Below are 23,849 nucleotides of genomic sequence, written 5' to 3'. Positions count from 1 at the left end.
GAGGTGTAAATGGAAATATGGAAAACATTCCCCAATATTCTAAACAACAGTATATTTGTTTGGCGTTTCATATTTGCAGCGTGACGCACACGCTTTAACATTTTAAAAGTAGCCTACATGCAAGACTCCCGGGACCCGCGCAAGCAGGCAGCGGACCAGTCGAGAACCTTAAAACCTTCAGAACTGTGCTCCGTGTTATCCTAAATGTTTCGTTTCGTCTCTAATAGTGTGTGCGCGTGCACCTTAGATTCTGTTACAATTTGTCTAACCAGAGCATATCATATGGTGATTTTGTCACATGTCCGTCGTTAACGGGAAAATGTAACGTAACTGCAGAGCCGAGGAATAAAGACTGCCTATGCGCAAATAACGCGTAAAGTACTCCCTGTCTGATCCGCCAAACTATTCGGAAAACGCTGTGAAAACGGATTGGTTTTAGTTTTTTTCACCCCTCGAGTTTTGGGGTACAATATTCCTCTTCGTTTCTCGTTAGAGCTCTCCAAGTGCCCGCTCGGCGAGTCTTTAGTTGGACTTCCAATAAAGCAGTGTAAAAGTTGCAAACTCAGCGTGTCCGTTGTTATCAATGAATTTCTTTGCGGCCATACGCAAAGGTTAACACACACAGAGAAATGAAGACTTAAAGCTTACGCCACTCTTACCTTCATTAGACGGGTATGTCCGAGACGGAGAAACAAGTGTAGAAATCCCAGAAACAAGAAAGGCAACCGTGAACAAAATCCCCGCCATGAGTGCCATTTGTGTCACTGTGCCGGTTTCCCCTCTCGTATGCTTCTTTTTTTAGTTGTTTGCTTTTCTTCTTTCGTGTCCAGCTTTCACTCTCTTTCTCTCCCTCCCTCGCCCTCTTCCCCAGTGGAATAAGGGATAGAAGCGGACACCAGCACAGAGACGCACCACCGGGCGCACCACAGGCTGGAGGCGGGTCTTCACAGACTTGCACCCCCCGTCAATCCAAATGGGAAATGGATAGAGAGGGTGGAGGTATGGAGGGGAAGGGGGTCACAAATAACTCGCCCCCACCCGCGTGAGCACCCAGCATAAGTCACTCTCTTCTCACCAGTTGGCAGAGACGAGACGGAGATGGAGTTTAGTGACATTTCAACGCGACATTTGCCACACAATCATAAAATTCGGCGGGTCACCGAGTGACATTTAAGGATAACCGCACCGAGTATTGTCCCGGCGGTCAACAATGCAATTGATGGACAATTCAGCCACCTCAGGTCACTTTGAGGCTGACGGTGAAAGGAACGTGTGCAGCCATCACTCTAGGACACCATAATGGCCTGTATAATCCTTGTCCAATTGAAGTAAAACGCTTAATATGCAATGCAGCAGTTCACTGTGCTGATCCAGCTTGTTGTCTGGCACCAGTCAAGCGCAGACGCCGGTCCAAGGTGAGCCGCATCAGATCAAGGTCGCCACCTAGCGGGGATATTGACGCCTGTTCTGCCTGCAAAATTGAATTAAAGAACAAGCATCAGCGTGACCTCCTTAATAAGACACACTACTGCACTTTACGGAATTGACAATGCCTATTTTGTGATCAAAGAAGAGCCTACACTGGATTACAATCCCTTGCTGTTGTTTTAATGTTGTGTCAAGGATTCGTGTGTATTTATAAGTCACACCAGAATGGGAGGACATACCGGTTAAAAAATTCTAATAATCCATATACATCATACTAAAACATACAGCTTCTGAGTCCAAATCTAAAGTAACTAAGAGAAAAGAATGCGAATATGCAATATGAAATTGAATATGAAAATAGTTGTAAACATACCAAATAAGTCTGGAGTACCCCCTAAAATGCTATTTTTCTCTTGTTCCGCTCTCCTAATGACATATTGAAGCTCAACTAAAACAGTTCAGATGAAATTTAAATTTCTTTTTTTCTATTTGGGATTGTTTCATTGTTGTCTCTTGCAACTGTGGGAACATTTGTTTTATAAACATACTATTTCAAATAATAATTGGAATGTGTGACACACAACATGCACACAATCATATTACTATAACCTTTTTAGCATGGTAGGAGAAAAAGAAAGCAGTAAATCACATGATACACTGGAATTGATATTTTCAAACAGTTTCCCAAAATAATGGGTAGCGCAAAAGGCAAGTCTTCTCATTTGTTTTGCATATTTTTATAACATAGTTAGCCTTGATTGAATTTCTCTATCCACCTCATGCAAGCCCCATTATGCCTATCAGAATATGACATTATTAGTATCATTATTAATATTATCATTATTTTTATTTTTATTATTATTAGAGGTGGCATGGTAATCAACTGGTTAGCACGTCCAACTCGGAGTGCAGCGTCGAAGGTTCGAATCTGGCCTCGGCCTTCCCTTGTGGAGTTTGCATGTTCTTCCCATGCCTGCGTGGGTTTTCTACGGGTACTCCGGTTTCCTCCCATATTCCAAAAACGTGCATGGTATGAACACTCTAAATTGTCCCTAGGTGTGATTGTGAGTGTGAATGTTTGTTTGTCGGCAACCGATTCAGGGTGTTACCTGCCTACTGCCCGAAGACAGCTGGGATAGGCTCCGGCACGCCGTGACCCTTATGAAGATAAGCGGCTTGGATAATGGATGGATGGATGGATTATTATTAGGGCTGAAAAAATACACTTCTGTCCCAATCCGAAACGGATCCCGACACTCGGGTTGTGATCCAAATACATATTGCGATACTTAAATATTATAAAATACATATATTTATCCATTATCGATACCGCTTATCCTCACAAGGGTCGCGGGGCATGCTGGAGCCTATCCCAGCTGTCTTCGGGCAGTAGGCGGGGGACACCCTGAATTGGTTGCCAGCCTATCGCAGGGCACACAGAGACAAACATCCGCACTCACAATCACACAATTTAGAGAGTCCAATCAACTTACCATGCATGTTTTTGGAATGTGGGAGGAAACCGGAGTACCCGGAGAAAACCCACGCAGGCACGGGGAGAACATGCAAACTCCTCACAGGAAGGCCGGAGCCGGATCGAACCCACGACCTCTGAACTGTGAGGCGGACGTGCTAACCAGTCGACCACCATGTTTTTGGAATATGGGAGGAAACCTGAGTATTCGGAGAAACCAAATGAAACTTATTTGGATTCCAGAGCAGATTTGAAGTTTTGATGGTCGGACCTTATCACTGAATAATTCTGACTTCTCAGATAAGCCCATTGAGCTGGCTCAACTTGGGAAATTCCTTATTCTGAATTGTGATCTTCATGGGAAAATATCAAGAGCTCACCGCAAATGAAAGAGTCCAAATTAAAGCACTTTGTGATGCATGATGTTCACTGAGACAAATAGGTGGTGGTAGTCTAATACATTTGTTAAGCATTGTATAAACTGTAATCATAAATAATTGGAGCACAATAATCAGGTGTATGAGGTCCCTATTACAGCTCTTGAAAGACACAATTTGGCTCCTATCATGCATCTCTCGTAAGAGTATAGAGTGGGTCTGATGCTACAAAGACATTTACATAATGTGCAGAAATTGAAAAAGAATTGTGTTTTTCTTTCTTACTTTCTTACACAGAAAGGTAGACTTAATAATATACTTTTAAAAAGCCAGTTTGGGAGCTTTGACAGGGCGTGTGATCCCTCATTGAGGTCCTCCTACTCAGGTTGTACACATGTTGCTCCCTGGAGAAATGCTCATTGCAGCAAGAAGGGCTGGCATTGTCACGGCGTGGGCAGACACAAGGCTCTTCAAGGCTACATGCTTAAAACTACAGATAATTTCCCACAACATCACATTAATAGGAATCTGGACTGTGTCTATTTAACACATAATGTGGCTTTTATAGATAACAGAGATAATTATTCAGCTGCAAAAGATTTATCTTGACTGAGTATCCTTGAGCAAGTCATTGGATATCATCTCCAAGGTCTGAGAGACACGCTCTCAAGCCAAAATAGAATTTTATCACATGGACCTCATCTTCTTATTTCCTTTGTGGGAATCATCATATTCAAATACATCTGTGCTCACCGTGACAGCATTAATTTTGCTTCCGACTTGTGTAATGATAGTAAGACAGAACAGGATACTGTGGCTAAAGACTTGCCGAAACTGAACAGGTGTCTGAAAGTCTTCTTTGGCAACATGATATGTGAAGTGTGAATGTGTCTTTGTTGTGGGGAAACACTGTCTCTAGCATTTTTGGGGGGGCACATCCAAGCCCTTACAGTTCCTCAGGCGTCTTGTACAGCAGTTGTTGCAACTGTCTTGCAAGACTTGGCTATGTTGTGTTCATTTCTATGGGTGGTGTTATTTCAAATCAAGCTGACTTAACTTTAAAACGTCAACAATGTTCACACATAGACAAGATAGTTTACGTAATCGTGACATCACTGGGAAGATACCGTTTGTCTCAGTAGGGGTGTGTGTATGTTTTGTTGCTGGCTCTGTGGGATCCTGGCCTCGTTATACTAATGACGTCAAGAAATGTTTGGTCATGACATGGTGAAAGTCAGTCAAAACGATGAACAGTGGTTTAACAGATATATATTTTTTATCTTTTCTAAGCCGATAATAGTGGAAGTCATTGAGTAATTGTGTTGGAAGTTGGCCGATGCCTGGGTGGCGCCCTTGTGGTGGTCCTAATGGAGCGAGAGTGGGCAGGTTTGCACCTCTTGCCTTCATTTCTTCGTGTCAAAGTGTTTTTGATTGATTATACTCCCATCATTTCTTTTATTTTCCTGTCAAACAAAGCTTCTTTTCTTTCTGGAGGATGGGGATAAGATGAGCACACACTCATCTTTCTCTCCTTCCACAAGCCCACTCAGCTTTCTCCAACTGGCATCTGCTGCCCACACAACTGCATTGTGTGCCAATCACACACGCTGACTCCCAAGCCTTTGTTGGAACTGACACACGCACACACACTCCCTCAAATTATCTCACAAACTTCAGGACAATTTTGCAATACGTGAAGCTGATGGTAGAAATATTTTTTCACTATGGCTGACATATGTGATGAGATAATAAAATAAACAAAACACCTAATAGTTGAAATGATTCCTGTAGAAAATACAGATCAAATTGTGTGGGTTGGCACCTGCTGCTTGTGGACAGCTTCACACAAACACAAACTGGTACAGCACGACAACTAATCCCCCACTGACAGCATTACTGCAACTCAGTCCTGTAATCAACTAGTTGTGTGATTCTCATATTCCAGGAATAGAAAATGTCCTGCTTCAGTGCTACTCCGTCACCATCAGAAACACTTTATTGACTATACAGATCATTTTAAGTAACATTTTTAGTTTTTACTTCACAGAATTGTCCATATACTGTATATTGTTGCTCTTCTATTCCTTCCTTTTTTTTTTAACCTTATTCTGGCATTGAGGGTTGTCCTTCAGTTGAATAAGTGTTGCAAAAAATGTACATCAAAGTGTCAGAAAAGGCTAAACATGTGATTTTTGTTGCTTGCAGAGTTGAGGTCTCGTGAGGTATCCTAATATCTCGAATTATGCTGGTTCAACCTCTGAAATTTTGTGTGAATTTAATGGCAGATTTTCCAAATAGGTTGGTGTAATTCTGAATTTTTGGAGCCAGCGGCATCCGACTTTAGAGGTTCCTCCGTACATGAACAACATGCTATTAAACAATTAGTATGCAGCAGATCATGCAAAAGGAATTCATAATTAGCGGCAACATGTGCTATCTGTTCCAAATTATGTGGGACTGAATGTTATGAACAATTAGGATGTTTAAGTTGAATATTTTTGTGTTCAGCTCGTGATATTGATCAGAACTGAAGTGCCAAAGGCAAAAAAAACGGCATAATGTCAATAGGATAAAGACACAAGTCAAAAAGCCCCTGGAATCTTATACAATCAATCACATGGCGTCACATATTGATTGCCTACTATGCAAGATCCACTTCATACCTGCCCCCTCATCTTGATACAGTTGTAGTTATTGTTCTATATAAGCCCCTAATTCCCCCCTACTGGTCTATGATCCCCAGGCTACTGGCCCCGCCCACCACCATCGCATCCCCAGCATCACACACAGTTCCTGAGGCCACAGTGAGGAAGACGGTGCCCAGAGGTCAAAGCAAGTGGGAGTCGGTGGAGAAAAGGGAGGAGATCAAAGCAGCAGCAGGACAGCCACGATTAAATGTTTAAGATGAGATCAGATCCACTGAACTGAAAATACACACAAATAAGTACAGAGGCAAACAAAGCCTTGTACTTGTTTCAAGTTTAACAGTGGGTCCCATCGCTGCACGTAATAATCCAAATCTCCTTACCTTAGCAATCCTATAAACTTTTGTTCACTGGTCCGACAAATTTAAAGACTGCAAAAAATGTCTGTGTCATGATCCCTTTCACATTTTTATTCTTAAAACCTTGACATTCATATCCAGCATCTGGAAAGCATGTGATTGCAACCGTGATCCATTGAGCTTTAGCAAATATGTCCATACGGCCGTAAATAAAACATATCATATTTGTCTTCCTGGACCTTTTTCTGAATTCCTACAATTGCTGCCAAGTTTTACTTATTTCACTTTTCCCATTCTCTGATTGCCTTTTTGTTTTTAAAACGCAATATTTGACCTGCATCATGTCATTTATCCAACCCAAACTTATGTTGGACCAGTCACTTGCATTATTTATATTTGCATTTGGAGAGCGCTGTTGAATAAGCTGTTCAGTATACAATATATCAAAAGTACAGCAGGTGGTATACTGAATCAATCAGCCTCTGCTTTGTGTACTCGTTGCTGAGTTAAACGTTCAAAAACATGAATATGTTTGCAGCAAGCTAAGGGTCTGCTGAGGCATAAATGCTTCCTGGTATTTCTGGTTGTGCATGATAAATTGTTCAAAAATTCAAGCAAAAAATTTAAATCTGAAGGATAATCGCCTGCAGTACGAACTGTCACAATGTAAGATTGCAACATGTCGTGCAAGAGTTAAGCAAAGACATTGGGGTATCTCAATAGAGCTCTCAGTTCAATCCAGGAATTAAATTGTTGTGTTTTGCTTTCTCCTTGTATTTTATATCTTATTTTCAGCACATAAACAAAAAGGTGTATTTCATTAGGCTGGGCATTGCACTTTATGAGCTGGGATCAACATAAAATGTAAGATCAACAATTCATATCATGGATTGCAGAACTGGACATTCCGCCTACGTGACAGAACGGCACGCCTATCCGCCAAAGACGGACACCCATTTAGTAGGAATTTTTAGTAACATTTTAAGTAAAATGCCTAGCTCTGTTGGTTTGTTTCGTATTGGTTTTGTAATGCCTGAAGGGGTTTCTCTTTCTAGGTTAGGCCCATGTGTACCCAGTTAGCCCATTATAAGTCGGGTTTTGTAAGATTAATTGTCACTCAGCGCTTAAGCATTAACTCAAAGTACACATCAGTTATCTCTGTGCAACTTCCACATTTCCCTGTAAAGGATTGTGCACTGAAGTCATTTGGCAGCTTCAGAAGGAGGGGAAAAAGATGTAAGATATTTTTATGGCATGGTGTCAGGCACTTTGGAGTACCTCTTAATTGTCTTATTTATACAAGGAGAGACAAGGAAGTGCACAGATGATAGTATGGAGAAGAGGTCACAGTAATATATACTGTATGTGTGTCTGTATTGAATTTGTTTCCAAAAGAATGTAATAAAGTCAAGAAAGAGCTGTCACTCTCTGATGTAAATTACAGTTTCGCAGAAAATACATACGTACACAGAATTGGCAGGCCCAAAGTGCGTGTATGTGAATCAAGTGATGTTATACTCCGGCTTGCTGAGTGCGAAAAGGAACAGAAGGCAGTGGGAGTTCAAAGGTGCCAATCAGCATTTGGTCTTTCAGATGTTCCTCTCACAAAACTGTGCAAACAAAAGGTCCAGAAGAACAGTGTTGAACAGAACAACAGAAAGTTGTGTTCATTCAACAGGTCTTACTACCCAATTGCGATTTGATAACTATATCCAATTTTGTTAAGTGATTTACATCGATATTTAAGGGCAAGTCAATCCATATCCCATATTATGTGTACCCAGCACCACAAACAATGTATGCACACGCCCAAAGCACAAGTAAGCAACTGAAAACTGGTGCAGATAGGGCCAGTTTGGTCAGTGCAAGTAGTAAGAAAAAAAAAATTACCTGACAATAAATACATATGCGGTTTACAATGGTTACATCAGCCTCATAGGGATTACGCACTGTTTAGATTGGCCTAGACTATGGCATACAGGCACTCTTGTTTAACAGAGGTGGGCTCATCAGCAAATTTTGCCGGTCTGTCATTCGTCATTCGCCAGATGACGTCCGTCATCGTCAGTCCGTCATTATTTCAAGCCAACCAAATATGTCATTGTCATTCCGTCACTCCGTCATTATTTTAACTGCAGTTGCATCATCGCTAAATTATAGTTCGTCACTGCTATTTTTGGACCGTCCGCCCATCCAGCATTGTCAGTCCGTCATTGTTATTTTAAACACGCTTCCATAATTGCTGAATTACAGTTTTTCACCACTATTTTAGAACCAACAGATATTATTTGTTCTTCTTCTTCCTCTTCTACTTCAAAATATAACAAACCATGTGTGCCTTGCGACCCACTAGTAGATAAATCCAAGATAATAAAAGTCTATCATATGAGTCCACCATTGTTATTTTAAACACGCTTCCATAATTGCTAAATTACAGTTTTTCACCACTATCTTAGGACCAACAGATATTATTTTTTCTTAACTAACCGTGTGTGTCTTGTAACCCACTAGTAGATAAATCCAAGATAATAAAAGTCTATCACATGCCATTAATCTCTTAACTCTCCAGCTATCTCTCGCTCTCTGTCTGACTCTACATCTGGCATACGTAAGCCAAACCAGAAGTAATTGTTTAATAGATATTATTGAAATAATTGGTTTGTTTCCAGCTGGAGTTGTGGACGGTTCCCTCCAGCAACGCACCTGTCACGCATTACAATCATGGTGGTTTAAAAGGACTGCCAAGATGTCAAGCCTTCGTTGGATTATCCCTCATCTTGCTCATGACTTTATCTCAAGTGTTGAATTCTCTAGACCAGGGGTCAGCAACTTTTAACAGTCAAAAAGCCGTTTTGACCCGGTTTACACTGAAAAGAAAGCATTGGGAGCCGCAAACACTTTTTGACATTAACCCCCCAAAAACTCCATCTTGTTTGAGTTCCCTGGCATGGCTTGGTTCAAGTTGTATAATACCTTATGTTGCTATCGCACGCTCACATCCACATAACACTACCTACAAATACATTCATTTGGTAATTTGACATCCGGCGACATCCGAGTACTTCAATCTTTTCTCTCTTCTTCAAAGCCTCCTCTACTGTCAGGCGGTTCTTACTTTGACAAGCTCTACTTCATATGCCTTTTGAAAATCTTTATAATAAATAGCAGATATTAACTTTGAGTATCCTATGAGGACTATTTCGTGCTTACAATGTTCCTTGATTAACAACAAAGTACTGCCAAATGGCTGAACCATAGTGGTTCTTTGCCAATAAATTGCCAAAGAGGTAGTTAGTAATTTAGTATTGCTGGCACTGCTATTTTGTTGAAGCTAGATGCATTCGCTGTGGCCATTTTTCACGACTATGCACTTTCATAATCGCATGCCATTATGAATGGCCATGTTTAAGAGTCAGGCTCGTGCACCTAAGGCAAGGCAAGGCTGATTTATTTATCGCGCATTTCACACACAAGGTAAACTCAGTGTGCTAAGTGAAGGGGGATGGCATTAGTCAGAGACTCGAGGGGGGAGGGAGTGATTCAAATCTTGCCAGTAGTGTTAACACTGCAAACTCACCCTAGATTTTATTTATATTAGTGTAGGCTTACTAAATGTGTGAGATCAAGTGTTGCAGATGCACACAACTTGGCGCAGTTAGAAGCGGGCGGTTTGCACCTTTATGGGTGTAAACACAGCCGGCTTCTTTTGCAGCCAATCAACACGGTTCCTCTCATTACATTCAAAATAAACACACAAGAGGTGACCAGTCCTCGACATGGCAGAAAAATAAACTGATTTGTTTGAGTCCAAAGCATGTTTATAAGGAAACACAAGCAGACCTTGCCCGGGTTGGATAATCTAAAATTGGACAGGGGACTATCACCGATCACTGCTGTGAAGTGGGTAGTAGGAGCCTGTCTTTGAATCTGTCTGTGTGCGACCTGCGGCACCCCCACCCCCAATAGCTGTGCCACGGCCAAGAGGGTGATTTTAAAAATTGAATGAATAATAATAACAATTATTATTATAATAATAATGCTTTCAATGAACTGATTCCTGCAATGATTCAGAGAATTTGATGCACTCTGTTGTCATATTTATGAATGAATTACAAGGACATCTACCACACACTTCCATGGACCTCAGTGTCGGTCTGTCTGCACCTCTATCAAATTCACCCAAATCGCATTACACTCCTTGTGCCAATAGTGACAAGTTGTTCCAGCAGGTGTAAAATTCAATGGAATCGATGTTGTGTCTAAGGCAACAACCTCGCCGAAATGTCCAGCATGGCACAGGGCCAACTGCCAATTTCCCAAACATGTTAATCAAGGCATGCACTGGTACAAAAATCTAGGTGTGCCAGTTTTTACGGTGGGCTGCATGTCCCGGCACTGTCTATGGGCCGTATGATTCCAATTTAGTTGGGATTTTAAACACAAGAAGTCAGGGCACAAAAAAAATCCAACTGATTATGAAATCTCATATTCAGAAATAGGGACAATATACAAATTTGGTTTGAAAGAGATGCCAAGACTTAATATTCCAGTCAAGCCGCCTAATTAATTCCTCTTCTTGTCTTCATCTTTCTACATTCCCCCACTTTCCATGCGAAAGCTGCTGCTCCCTCGATGTTTGATAGATGGGCTGGCTGAGGTAGGGCTGAGTATGGTAATCACCTACAGGTGGGATGGTTGCTATGGTGTCCCATTGCTGCACGGTGACAGCAGCGTGGCCTTATTGAGTTGAACAGAGGGGGAGAGAGCTGTCGACCTGTCGAGGGTACTGACAATTAGACACACATACACACACATATCCCACTATATGGCTTACCATTACTGGCAAGTAATTAGACCCAAACCTCATACATCAAAATAGACCATGTACATAAACCTAGATTTTTCTTATGCAGCAAATTGTTCAATAAAAGTTATTTACTGCACAGCATGAAACTTTACATTTGTATATACAAATCCCAATTGCAATGAAGTTGGAACCTTGTGTAAAATGTGAATAGGAATTGAATCCATCCATCCGTTATCCAAACCTCTTTGGATTCATTGAAGTCGCGTGGCCTTTTATGAATGAAAAAGGTGTGTACAAACCCTCCGAGGCAACTCATCTCTTTCAAACAATGCATCTTTCTGCAATATGGCAGTATTTTTCATTTTTAGTTTTTGATGATTACTTTTTGAAAACCCGAGACGCGCTGAGGCTGCTAGCGCCCGTAACGGTGGAAGAAAAATCCAAAGAATAGCCGCACCATTCTGTAAACCACATGGATTAAAACCTAGGAACAGAAGTAACCATTTATAGTCCAGAAAATACGGTCTATATATATGTTTATCCTTTTAGGGTGGCTGGAAGTTAAATGGGTTGTGGCCAAATCAAGCACACCCATTGAGTTGACTTGCAATAAGCAAATACACAGATGGAGAGTAAGAAGAGAACAATGACAGAAATTCAGTCACACCAACCATCAAAAGCACACAGCAGCACACTTGCAGCATGCGTTGATAGCAAACTGCGGCGGACTCACACCAAACATCAAGCTTTGGGCTGCAGATGCTGTGTGCTACCCCCACAGGACCCAAACTCATCCGCACCTTCATCTATATGTGCAGCCAGGGAGGGTAGAAAGCAGAAAACAAGTGGAAAATGTTCACAAATGTTACTGCTATTCCTATTCCGATTGCCCCACTCCACTCACATACACATATTTATACACATTTTACTCATGAACACACACACACAAATAAGTAGCAACTGTCTGCCAAAATAGCAATTATCATGCCACACTATGAGATGCAAGCAGCTGGCCCCTGGAGCAGTCTCCTGCTATTATTTAGGTGTAATCGCATTACGGTATCCCTATCCAATTTGGAAAAGAATTGCATCATGTATTTGTGGGCTGGAGATGTTCATCTGCATTGGAGATGAAGGTACGGGTCACGTGTGTATTCTCCAGAGCTGGTGCCTAGCCGACGGACCGGTCCGTCTATCCGCCTATGACGGACGCCCATTTTTCCGGCGATATACGATAAATGGGAAAACAAAACTCAAAAGACGGATTAAGCAAAAGCGGAAGTGGATTTTCGCAACGTCTATGTAATAGTCTATAACCTCACATGGATGATTATTGTTTCGTTTGATGCAGGTAAGTTTATTGCATGTTTGTGGTCAGCTAATGGGTCCTAATAGCATGCCGCGTGACGTCAGGGTCGCACCTTAGACTCTTGACAATTATAGATGCGCGTTTCTAGACGACTCCTGTTAGTGCTGCTTGTATTCTGCCCGTTTATCTCAGAAAGAAACATGCCGAGTAAACACTGCTGCTATGGAACTTGCAGAAACGACTCCAGACTCTGCGACCGTCCCCATTGAACAATGTATTCTTTATTCGTTTCCCGAAGCCAAAAACCCAGAGGGATAAATGTAAATGATGGGGCAACTTGTGCGGACGTCCGAGTTTAACAGCAGCAGGGTGAAGACGTTTACCTTCATATGTAGTAAACATTTAGTTTGGGGGTCATATGGTATTACGGATGACAATCCGCCCGATTGTCTGATTGTTAAGGTTATCAATACACAAATGTGTCCACTTTTAGCAGAAATTATCTCGCACTCCTTCTTTAAACGACAGACCAAATCACTTCAAGCACACTGAATCCATTTACAGCTAAAAGCAAGCAGGCTTATTTCTTACCCATCCTAATGTATAAAACTATGCCATTGGAGAATCACGTATGTCCCACTTACAACCAAACCTCTGCTTTAGACCGGCCCTCGCACTCTCTCTCGAATTCCCCCTCAAAGGTTGCAGGTAAATGGGGTAATCTCCTGACCCATCGCCCCCTCATTCTGCATGGGTGGAACTCAAGCACCCCATCACATCATTTTGTCCGTCACACTCCTCACAGTCCCCCAAAATGTACTGATCCCTCTCTCTCTCTCTCTCTCTCTCTCTCCATCCCTCTCTCTCTCTCTCTCTCTCTCTCTGACTTACCCGCGCATGCACGTGCTATCTAATCACAGTCCATTAGTCGGCCCATTAAAATTCTTTTGTCCAATTTGGGAGGAATGTTACCCTTGTGGAAAAAGAGAGTGAAGCCACAATGGGGTCTTTTCAAATCGGGCTCGACTTTTATTACCAAGAGTCACAGAGGAGTGCCACCCACCTCCAAGCTGTGTCTTCTGCTTCCTCTCCTTTCCATGTGACCACAGAGTTTTAGGAAAGGATAGCAGAATCCTTCATACATTATCAGTAGCACTGTCAAGGTTTTTTTTTTCTCTTTTTTGTTTTTACATATAAACATAACCTGGGATATAATCCCAACCCAATTACAAACAGGAGCAATATAGTAATAAATATGACTGTGAACAGCCTCCAATTTAACTTTCTGTTGATATTCATGGGTTCTCTGTTTATGGCAGTCACGTCATACCATGTTTCGAGGGATTGAACGCATGCAATGAGGTGGTTGTTGCAGCGGTGAAAGAAAGCCATCGCAATTAAGGCACACTCACTTCACACAGAAAAAGCTTTTCCTTTAGCTGCTTATATTTATGGCGTAGAAACATTATTCATTCAAATATTCATTCAAATATTTACTGTATTTATGACTTTAATGTTATGTTAGCGAAGGTTAGAGTTTTGATTTATGAACAAACCTGGATCACTTGGATTACAGCGCCACCAAAGGAATTCCGTCATAAACCAAGGACGCCTGTATGAAGTAAGTATCACATATGTAAACATACACTCACCAGCAGCAAAATGAAAAAGACATGTGCTGCACCATACCAAGACATCTTTTTAATATTGTCATCATACAGCCAAATAAATCAACCATAATATTACAGACAGCTCTCAGTATGATGTAGTCCCGTTCTTTACTCCTGCATTTCTTTACCCATCCATCCATTTATGATGTTAAAAAATCAAGTCAATACCAACATTTTCTTGACCAGAAAATGTTCTATTTGGCTTAACTAGTCCAAACACAGCATTCTGATTAATATTGTGTTTTTGTGGAATATGAGGTAAGCAGTAAAATTTGTTCATCTCAGGGGGCGGCCATTTTGTCACTTATATCAACTGAAAATGACATCAAAGTTGATCAAAGCTCAGATAACTACCAATCATGGCTCACCTGTTTTCTGAAGCTTTCAGAGGGATTTCTTTTTTTTTTTTTTACACAAATATCTGCAATTCTACTTCAGTAAAAGTCTGAGTTCGTTTGCCACCTTCGGAGGTTGCGAGAAATACTCCTTTAGTCTCCAAGCCAACGACCATGACACAGGAACCAAGCTGTCTCTTCAAAGAGCAAGACACATCAACACTATTTCTTGAACTGGGCTCTGAGACAAAGTCTGGCCCACTGGGCAACAACCTGTCAACAAGGCCTCGATCCTTTATCACCCTCGCCTCCATTTGCTGGACCTCCCACCATCCACTTCATTTGCAGATAACTATGGCAGAGCAGTGTGTTTGTCAGGCAGAGAACACAACTGGAGGCCCATGCTGCTAATTTTCACACTCTCATTTTGGTGTAAACCCCATCTATTGTCTTCCTGTGTTTTCAGATTAGCATTGCACATTGTTATGAGTGACTTTGCTCATTTGAATAATTAAATGTTGTTTATTGAGTATTGCAGAGCTGTTTTATTTGCTTGATGACAGAAATGTCACCGTTTTAGCCCCCCGCCCGAAGAGTATAGGATTTAATCAGTGAGGGTGCTTGTATTTTTGTTTTGTAAGCAAGAAGTCTTGTTTTGATTGACATTGGTTAATTTGAAGCCCTACTTTTAAACCCTAACCCTACTTTGAAACCCTACTTGGAAATCCGACTTGAAGATCCTAATTCTACTTTGAAACCTGAGGTCACACATTCTGTCTAGTTCGAAACCCTCCGTAAGACTCCAATACTTGCTGTACTTAAGTGCAATGGAATCGGCTACCTAGATACCAGTAAGGGGTTAACTAGTTGGACTGACCTGCATAAGGAGTTGCTACCTGTATACCTACTAAATTATACTTGACATTTTTTAAAAAACCTTACCTTGCTACTGCTACTTTATACATACATGTATATATACTTGCCATGTAAAACTGAATAAAACATATTTAACGGGAATCTGCTGCTGCACTGCTCTCACCCTCTCAGCGCACACTGTGAGGCTGGCGTGTCCCACGCACACACATTACATTCCTACTTTCCACCCCAGTTTATTCAACAAAAAGGACAGCACACCATTCCCATTTCCCTTACAATTTCAGTAGTGCAACTGAGGATCCACACTCCACTAGACTTAGATTATTGTAATGGTCTTCTTCTCCCTCAAAAGAGCATCAAACAGCTGCACCTCATTCAGAACGCTGCAGCTCGGGTTCTGACCACAACAAGAGACTGGAACATATTATTCCAGTCCTAAAGGCTTTACACTGGCTACCAATTAGATGTAGAATAGATTTTAAAATTTTGCTACTTGTCTATAGAATTGTTTGGGTCCTGAATACATTAATGAAAATACTGATTGAATATAAACCCTGTGGGGCTCTGAGATTTGAAGACTCGGTTCAATTAGTGGAGCCTAGAGTTCAAAGTAAACATGGTGAAGCTGCATTTAGCTGTTATGCTGCACACAAATGGAATAAGCTGCCAACAGAAGTGAAGTCAGGCCCGACTGTAAATTATTTTGAGCCACAAAGACTGGTAGCTGTGCAGCCAATACACATGCTATAAAATGAAGACAAAAGACTGTCAGAAATAAATTACTTTCATGTATGTATGTATCATTTCATGGAATTTTTAAATATACGTCCGTGCTTCTGATAGTGTTTGAGTCAGCAGAGAAGGCTTTGAAGGCCGTGACTGCACGCCATTGGTCAAATGGAACTTTGAACTTTCTTTTTATTCAAGAATGGTTTTTAATTAGCATATGTTTGTCAGGAGCCACTCATCATTTGGAGATGGGATCCTCACCTTTGTGTCAGTCCACACTAGCTGGCTATGGTGGCAGGTGCGTACACACACGCATGTACACACACTCACACGTGTTATATTTACATCCCATTCTATCCTTATATACATTTGTGTCCTCATCATCATTCAGTTTAGCCCATATGTCTGAAATATTTCTTCCTGTGATTACTGTGTTTGCCTTTAACAATTAAAACCCTTATTCTCTTATCTTAAGAATGGCCAAGAACAAAACAATAGACAATTCTGAAGAATCCTGGTCTAAATCCTATTGAACATCTATAGAAACATACAGTCTGGGGTTAAAAACAAAAAACAAATCGCTCCAAACAAGCCAAGCACTTTGGTCTTGAGGAATGACCCAAGATACTCGTCAACAGGCATACATAAATCACATTGAGATTTACAGAAATTGTTTGACCAACAAATTATGAAGTCATTTTTGTTCAAGCCACTTTCGTGAGTTTGTTGGCCCATGATTCCATTAAAATAGGGCAATGCCTCCTTTTTATCTGTTATTTTGTTTAATGCATTTTACTTTTATATTACCGTTGACAGTTTTAAGTTATTTCAGTAACAATTGTAGATTTTTTTTCTTTGAACGGAAAGGTATGAACAGTTATTTTGTTCACCTGTGTATGAAGCATGAAACATACATAGGAGAACAAATGTTGAAAATAGTCCCTTTTTTATTGCATGGGGATGAGAGAGACAGCAAATGCTTTCCTGCTGTTATCCCAGTCTGGTTGCCCTCTGCTACACTACTTTCCGAGGCAGAAATTATTGCTATATGCCAAAAGCAGTTATTTGTTGTTTGTTTTTCCCCAAAAATTCATCATTGTCATCATCATCAGTTGACTGTAAATCCAATCAATGTGGTGGAAGAAACTTTCACTGCTGTGATGCATGTGAAATCTAATTGCCAATGATCACAGATTCTGAGTGATGTATATAAAACAGTGTTGAGAATAATTCTTTATTATTTCCATTTTTTGGTGACAGACATTGGAGGGGTTAGGGTAAAAGATGTGGTCACTTTGGTAACCTTAACGTGACTGCACATGAAGGATCACCCCTGACTTTGATCAGGGTCGTGGTGAAGTGTCAGGGGATGTCCGCAGACTGTTTACCTAGCGAGATGGGTGGGAAAAGGGTCATCAGGAAGGAAAGCATTTCATCTCAAACCACCTCAGTCCTGCAGACACAAGATTGCTCTTTACATGTCTAGGTTCACCTTCAAACATAAAGCTAACAAGCACGCTCATCTCCCTTGATTGCTGAGGTCAATCAAAAGACACATACACATAGACGACCATTTGCATTCACTCCTTCACTGAGTACAAACTGAACCCACTCTGCCTGCATGAATGTCAGTGGAAGGAACCACCACCACCACGACTATCAATGACTAGCCAACTGTGGATTTGCTGGAGCTCAATAACTCACATTCCGTATTTTCCGGACTATAAGCCGCTACTGTTTTCCAGGGTTTTTAACCATGCAGCTTATTTCTCTGGCTTTTGATTTATTTATATTTTATATATTATTTATGTCTATATTTATTAATACATGTACCACAGCCTTTTATTGTTTTTGTTTTATTTATTGTGTTGTAAAGTGCTTTGTTACAGCCCTAGCTGTTATGAAATGCGCTACATAAATAAAATTGTATTGCATTGTATTTTATATAAAGGTGCAGCTATTCTGTGTATTATTCTTCCACCGCTAGGGCGCTCGAACCGCAATTAGAATCAAAACAAAGAAAAAAAATCAATGCAAAGAATACGCTACTTTTTCTTTAGCAGATTAGAACACGGACGATGAATTACAAACAATTATTTTCAAATCCTCGCCCCTTCATCATGGAACCCACACGAATAAGTTCGTATGATGCAAATTTTAAGTTGAAGGCCATCAATTTTGCTATCCTGGAAGTATCAATGAATCTATATCGAGACGTTGGAGGAAGTAAAATGAAGATAAGTACTGGTTATTTTCCCTTGGTTTTGTTCTGTTTTAATCAGCAAAATTGCTGCCATGTTAAAAGGGACTGTTAGGAAAGAATCTGTTCAGCTACATACATGTATATGTAGTTCATGCGGCTTATAACTCGGTGCGGCTTGTATATCGTTTTTTGGTTTTTTTTTTTTCGTTTTTTTTTTCATTATTTAAAAAAAAAAAGAGTGGATGCTTATATAAATGTGCGATTTATAGCCCAGAAAATATGGTAAATATGATTAGAAACAATGGAGCACTTTAACAAAGAGGACATTTTTACTCTTACCACTGCCATATTTTCATTGTAGCCGTGCACATAGGTTTGCCAATTCATGTATCCTAAATTATGAATGTGTATGTTTGTCTTAAAATACAATCTTCTCTTAACACAAGTTTAAGAGTGAAAGCATTGACGATAAGTGATGTGCAAGGTCATGAGTAGTACTCTACAACTGAAAAATGCAAAATCCATTGCTTTGCATCGCTGTTTTATATAGTATAAGCCAAGTTCTACAATTGCGTTAACACTAAAGACCTGTTTCCACCAACCAGTGAAATTTGTTTTTATGTGTTTTCCAAACATTTTGCTAATTGGGTGAAATTTTTAAATATGGGCCATTATTAGCCAACCGATCAATCTGTTTTGGCTGTAGCTGGATGAGATTTAAGAAGTCTACCTGTGACCAAAGGATTGATTGTACTGCTTGAGTCCATTTTAGTGAATGAGCAGTGCCCCCGTCTCTCCCTGCACTCACAGCTGGTGTGCTGTCCTTTAAACTCCACCCAACTGTTCCCTTGCGCCCCACTGTGACCCACAACTAAACAAACCTGTACTGCTTAGTGGTGTAACACACCAACCAAAGTAACTCAACTGAAACAACACAACAGACAACAACGAAAATGGTGAAAATGCAATCACCAGCCCAACGTATAGTATTAGTAAGTAATCCCCAAGCGCAAACACCAGAAGCCCCTTAGCAAGAGCTGACTCCAACGCAAACTAACGGTTTAATGTGAAATTCCCTGCAGCACAGCAACTCAGTTTTAGTTGGCACGGTAGGCAATTAAAGTGCAGAATCTCCAGGCTCCTTATGTGCAACATCCCGACCAGCAGGACTGCAGCTGGAGTGGCAGTTAGCCAGAAAACAGTACAGCGAGACTCTGCGTCACTCTTCGCTACATCCACTCCATAGGCCCACAGTAAATCCCCCTCTGAAAACAAACTAGCCAAAAGCACAGCACATTTTTTTTAATTCCCACAACTATGTACACGGATGTACTGAGTTCTTGTCCACACATGACAGATGCACCTCAGGGTAAACACAGGATAATTAAGTTGGTCATAAATTAAAGGGAACCCATTGTGTTCCAATTATATATTATATTTTGGGATTCCACAGTTTCGCTTAACTCGCAGTAAGAAATACTATTTTTTTCCTTGAAGCATGTATTCTTGTGAGTCTTAAGACCTCCACTAAGAACAAAATGCCTCTTTAATGTTGGCCTAACATTTACAAGCCTGCTGTATTGTTGTTCCTTTTTAGTGTTTTGTGTCTGGGACTGAATGGGAGCAAATGGCCAGTGCATTGCTAAGCCTTTTGCCTGTGGGGAATTCTTGGAAACGTTGTTTTGTCTTTGGGGTATTATTAATTTGATGTACATTCACTACCCAAACAAATAGCTGATATCTGCACAAAAAGATATAAAGTTATGTGAAGCTCCAATTATGTTTATCACAAGCTGACAAAGCCCACTTATTACAATGGAAGAAAAGTCTTAATTTAACAAGATCTTTATTAAGTGGCTTATATTGTAAAACTGCATTGCACCATGTGTTTGTTAAATTTGACCTTAATTACTGACATGAGAGGAGCAAAATCCTCTAACCACTTTTCAGCGTGATGCTCTACAAACCACAACAAAAATAAGAATGTTAAATATGTCTCTGACAGTGTCAATCGACATATAACATTTGGTCATTGTCCTGTTAAAAACACGTTTTTTCTTATTTTTACGTGAATGGTGTTTCCGTGTTACATACATCGCATTAACGTGATTTTTTTTTTAATTCCCAAATTGGACATAAGTGTTTTTCACAGGTCAGCAACGATTTGTAACTTTGTTTGAGTTAGCTCTTGTATATATTGAGAAATGTCTTACACAAGATACTGAGAACGCCAATGTCAAGACTGTCAGTGAGGCAGGAACACATGCCGAACACACGCTGTGCAAAGTGCATCGCGGAGAGGAGAGAAGAGGCTTGTCATCTGATGCATTTAATAGACCAATGCATGTGCTAACATGATGGGCAGGATAAAGCCCAGCATTTATCCAATGATTGTCCAGTTTCGCGCATTGGAACAACCCACTTTAAGACGCAGTAGACGCTCAGCGTCCGACTCTGTAAAAGCGCCGTATATATACAGGGTGACGCCAAAAATGGGAACTTTTTAACAATCAAATAACAACAAGAGTGATGTAAGAAAAATATTTTATTCATGGTGATTGAAACTTTTTTTTTTAATTACGACCTGTAAACCGCGTCCTCCTGTACAAATGCATTCAAAAATTCAAATTTTTTTTGGTCACCCTGTACATGGTGGAAACCTTGTATGGACAAATTCTTTTTTTTTTTTCACAAATCGATTCTAATGATCCGACCCTACTTTGTCTGTAATTTTTAGGTAATGTTGACCAATTTAAAGCGGTGAAAACACAAATGAAAACATGAAATACACACAAAACAATACAAATACACTGCCGCTCTTGCTAGTCTAATATTTAATGGAAGGTCATTCCAGAGGGAAGGACCAGCAACAGAAAAGGCTCGATCCCCTCTGAGGCTCCGCTTAGTCCTCAGCACTTTGAGCAGTGCCTGGTCCACAGTCCGTAGGCTCCAGTAAGGTGCGTAGGAGTGGAGGAGCTCGGAGAGGTACGCCGGCGCGAGGCCTTTAAAGACTTATAAACAAACAGAAGCATCTTAAAATGAACCCTAAAATGCACTGGGAGCCAGTGAAGGGAGGCCAGGATCGGTGTTAAGTGCTTCATCTTCCGAGCTCCAGTTAGGAGGTGAGCAGCAGCATTTGGACCAACTGGAGACATTTCAGAGAGGACAGACCGACTCCAAAATAAAGTGCATTACAGTAATCTAGCCGAGATATAACAAAATCAAGTTCTACTGCATATTCACAAATCATCATAGCCAACCTTTTCACTTGGAAAGGGTGATAATTTGGTCAATTTTGCCACATCTTTCTAAGAAAAGAATAAATGACTATACTCTTCTAATCCTTCAAAGTGTTCGTTATATTAAAAAAAAAAAAAGAAAAAAATCATTTCAATTGTAACGGGGCTTCCAAACATCCCATCTGCTACAAGTGCTTCTTAGATGATGGCCAAAAAGAAATGACAGCCCCTTTGTGTCTCTGAACAGAGCCTCTGTGTGATATCCATTCATAGTGCCATTAACACAATTGTGTCACATGACATGTATGAAATAAAAAACAGTGCTGTGCTGCCTCAGTCTGTGTTGATAGTGACAGCTTGACAAAGTAATGGGAAAGGGAGTCAAAGACAGGAATCAGCAGTGAGTGAAGCTGATGACAGTGACAGGCTTTTTTTTTCATATATATATTTATATAATTAAAACGTAAAGCTGCTTGAAGATAAGTGTTGACACAAGTGAATACAATTAGTTTAAAAAAATCACCTTGGTCACTGATTTTGCATTACTTTCATTCTTGGTGCATTTCCAGTCAAGAATTGTATTGGCTTGAGTTTTGGTGTATCCACTACAGTACAGAAACATTTTTTCCATCCCTGATCTGTTCTCCTCCCTCACAGAGGACCCATTAATGAAGGCGGTGTATATGTTCCAAGCTCCTGGGTGGGAAAAAAAACACACCCACACACAAATTCTATGGTTTTAGCATCTGAATTACTTACTGTAAGTCTCAGGTAGGCGCATGGTGCATTTAACCACAATGGAAACACAAAACTCCCTCAACGTCGTCCCTTTCAGATCACATCTATGTCTCTGCCGTGTGAGTCATATTGGTATCCAAGTAAGCCTGAGCACCATATTCATTGGATGTTTATTCACTATCCTCTGCAAAATGATACAAAGAAAACAATTTTTCCGCTGTAGAATTCAGTTTACAAGTACAATATTTGCTGACACATCTATGTTATTGAAATTGCATTACAATTGCACCTACCTATTTATCTAGCTAGCTATCTAGTTAGCTAGCTATCATGGTTGTAAAGGAAACAGATTTACATTTGAAAATCAGTTTTGTTTTAAAAGATGGGAGTGGATCGGTAAACAAACAAAAAAAAAGAATTGTCTCAATATAGCTTGAACTGGTCAAAAAATGATGAAAAAGTTGTAAATCTGTATAAATTAATGTTGCTGATGATTTGTTGTTTCTTTGATTTTAATTAAATTGAATAGTTTGGGTTTTGGAGTGTTTTTGGAGTTACCCATTAATGAACATGACAAAAGCTACAAATACCCTTCTTGTTCGTGTTTGAAAAATCTCTTTGAAGGGAATATTAGATTTACAGTACTGACAAGTTAATTCATATTGTAAAATAAATGTTAACTGTCAACAAAAACGTCTTTGCATTATACCCTCTCGAAATGAGTCGTACCTATTATTCGAATCGTAATCCCACTATATCGAACCGAATCGAATCGGTTCACTATAAAATGTACCATCTTTGAATTGTATTCCACACAAAATATGTATCAAGATACAGGTATCGAATCATCTTTTATTGGAGACATACACGCACGCAGTCACTCCGCCAACCCCTCATAATGGATATGACATCTGATAACATATCGAATCCAGAATTGAACATTTTTTATTTTGAGGCTCGGCGTGGCAAGAGCAAACTGTAGCATGTTAAGCTCAACCCTCTCCGTCTTCCAGTATGATACAACATTTAAAGTGGCCCCGGGTTGTACAGTCGGGATTTGACTGAAATATGTGGAGAAACTACAGTATGCCTCTTAACGTGGGAGTTTGAACCACCACATGTAGGATTTAGATTGTTTTGCTTGCTTGGGGCATTTTTGTGACACTTATTTCAAGGGAATGGGGCAGCTTCAACAAGGGTAATTCAAATAAGTGAGAAAAGAGAAACACAGTTTGTATTTTATTTTGTCTTCAATGATTAGACTCTTTTTGTTTTTACTTCTTAATGTCAACAGTAGATGTCAGAGAGGCCTATTTCGATGCATGTCTACCGCACAGTTCTGAGGTTTAAATCTCCATCCTCCCACCTTGCAAAAACATGCTTACATGTTGGATAATTCAATTGAACAATCAATACTGTCCAAAGATTTGACTGTATGTGGTTGAATGCTTATGCCTTTATGTGTCCCGCAATTGGCTAGCGACCGGTCCAGGTTGTAACCGCTCCTAGCTGGTATAGACTCCAGCTCAACCACCATCCTAATGAGGACAAACAGTCTCAAAAATGCATGAATGGATGTCAGCAGTTATTTATCATAGTGCGTTTTAATCCCTGTTCAAGTGTGGAGTTAGCTTGTTCTACCTGGACTTGCATGGGTGCT

The 23,849-nt window shown here is 40.3% G+C and overlaps 1 protein-coding gene across 1 annotated transcript in view; it reads right to left on the bottom strand.

Annotated features, from left to right (window-relative positions):
* The window catches only part of LOC147144752 (ephrin type-A receptor 4-like), a 48,452-nt gene extending 47,477 nt beyond the window's left edge, over positions 1-975 (bottom strand). The window contains exon 1 of the mRNA XM_086035346.1: positions 660-975. Coding sequence (XP_085891472.1) covers positions 660-756 — 97 coding nt within the window. The 5' untranslated portion in view covers positions 757-975. The remainder of the gene's footprint in view (positions 1-659) is intronic.
* Between the last annotated feature and the right edge of the window lie 22,874 nt (positions 976-23,849).

Source organism: Filicampus tigris, chromosome 7, assembly GCF_054856515.1.
Source record: "Filicampus tigris isolate MCC_2025a chromosome 7, RoL_Ftig_1.0, whole genome shotgun sequence".
Classification (NCBI taxonomy): Eukaryota; Metazoa; Chordata; class Actinopteri; order Syngnathiformes; family Syngnathidae; genus Filicampus; species Filicampus tigris.
Note: the sequence above shows the minus strand (reverse complement) of the source record. Positions and strands in the feature narration are given on the sequence as shown.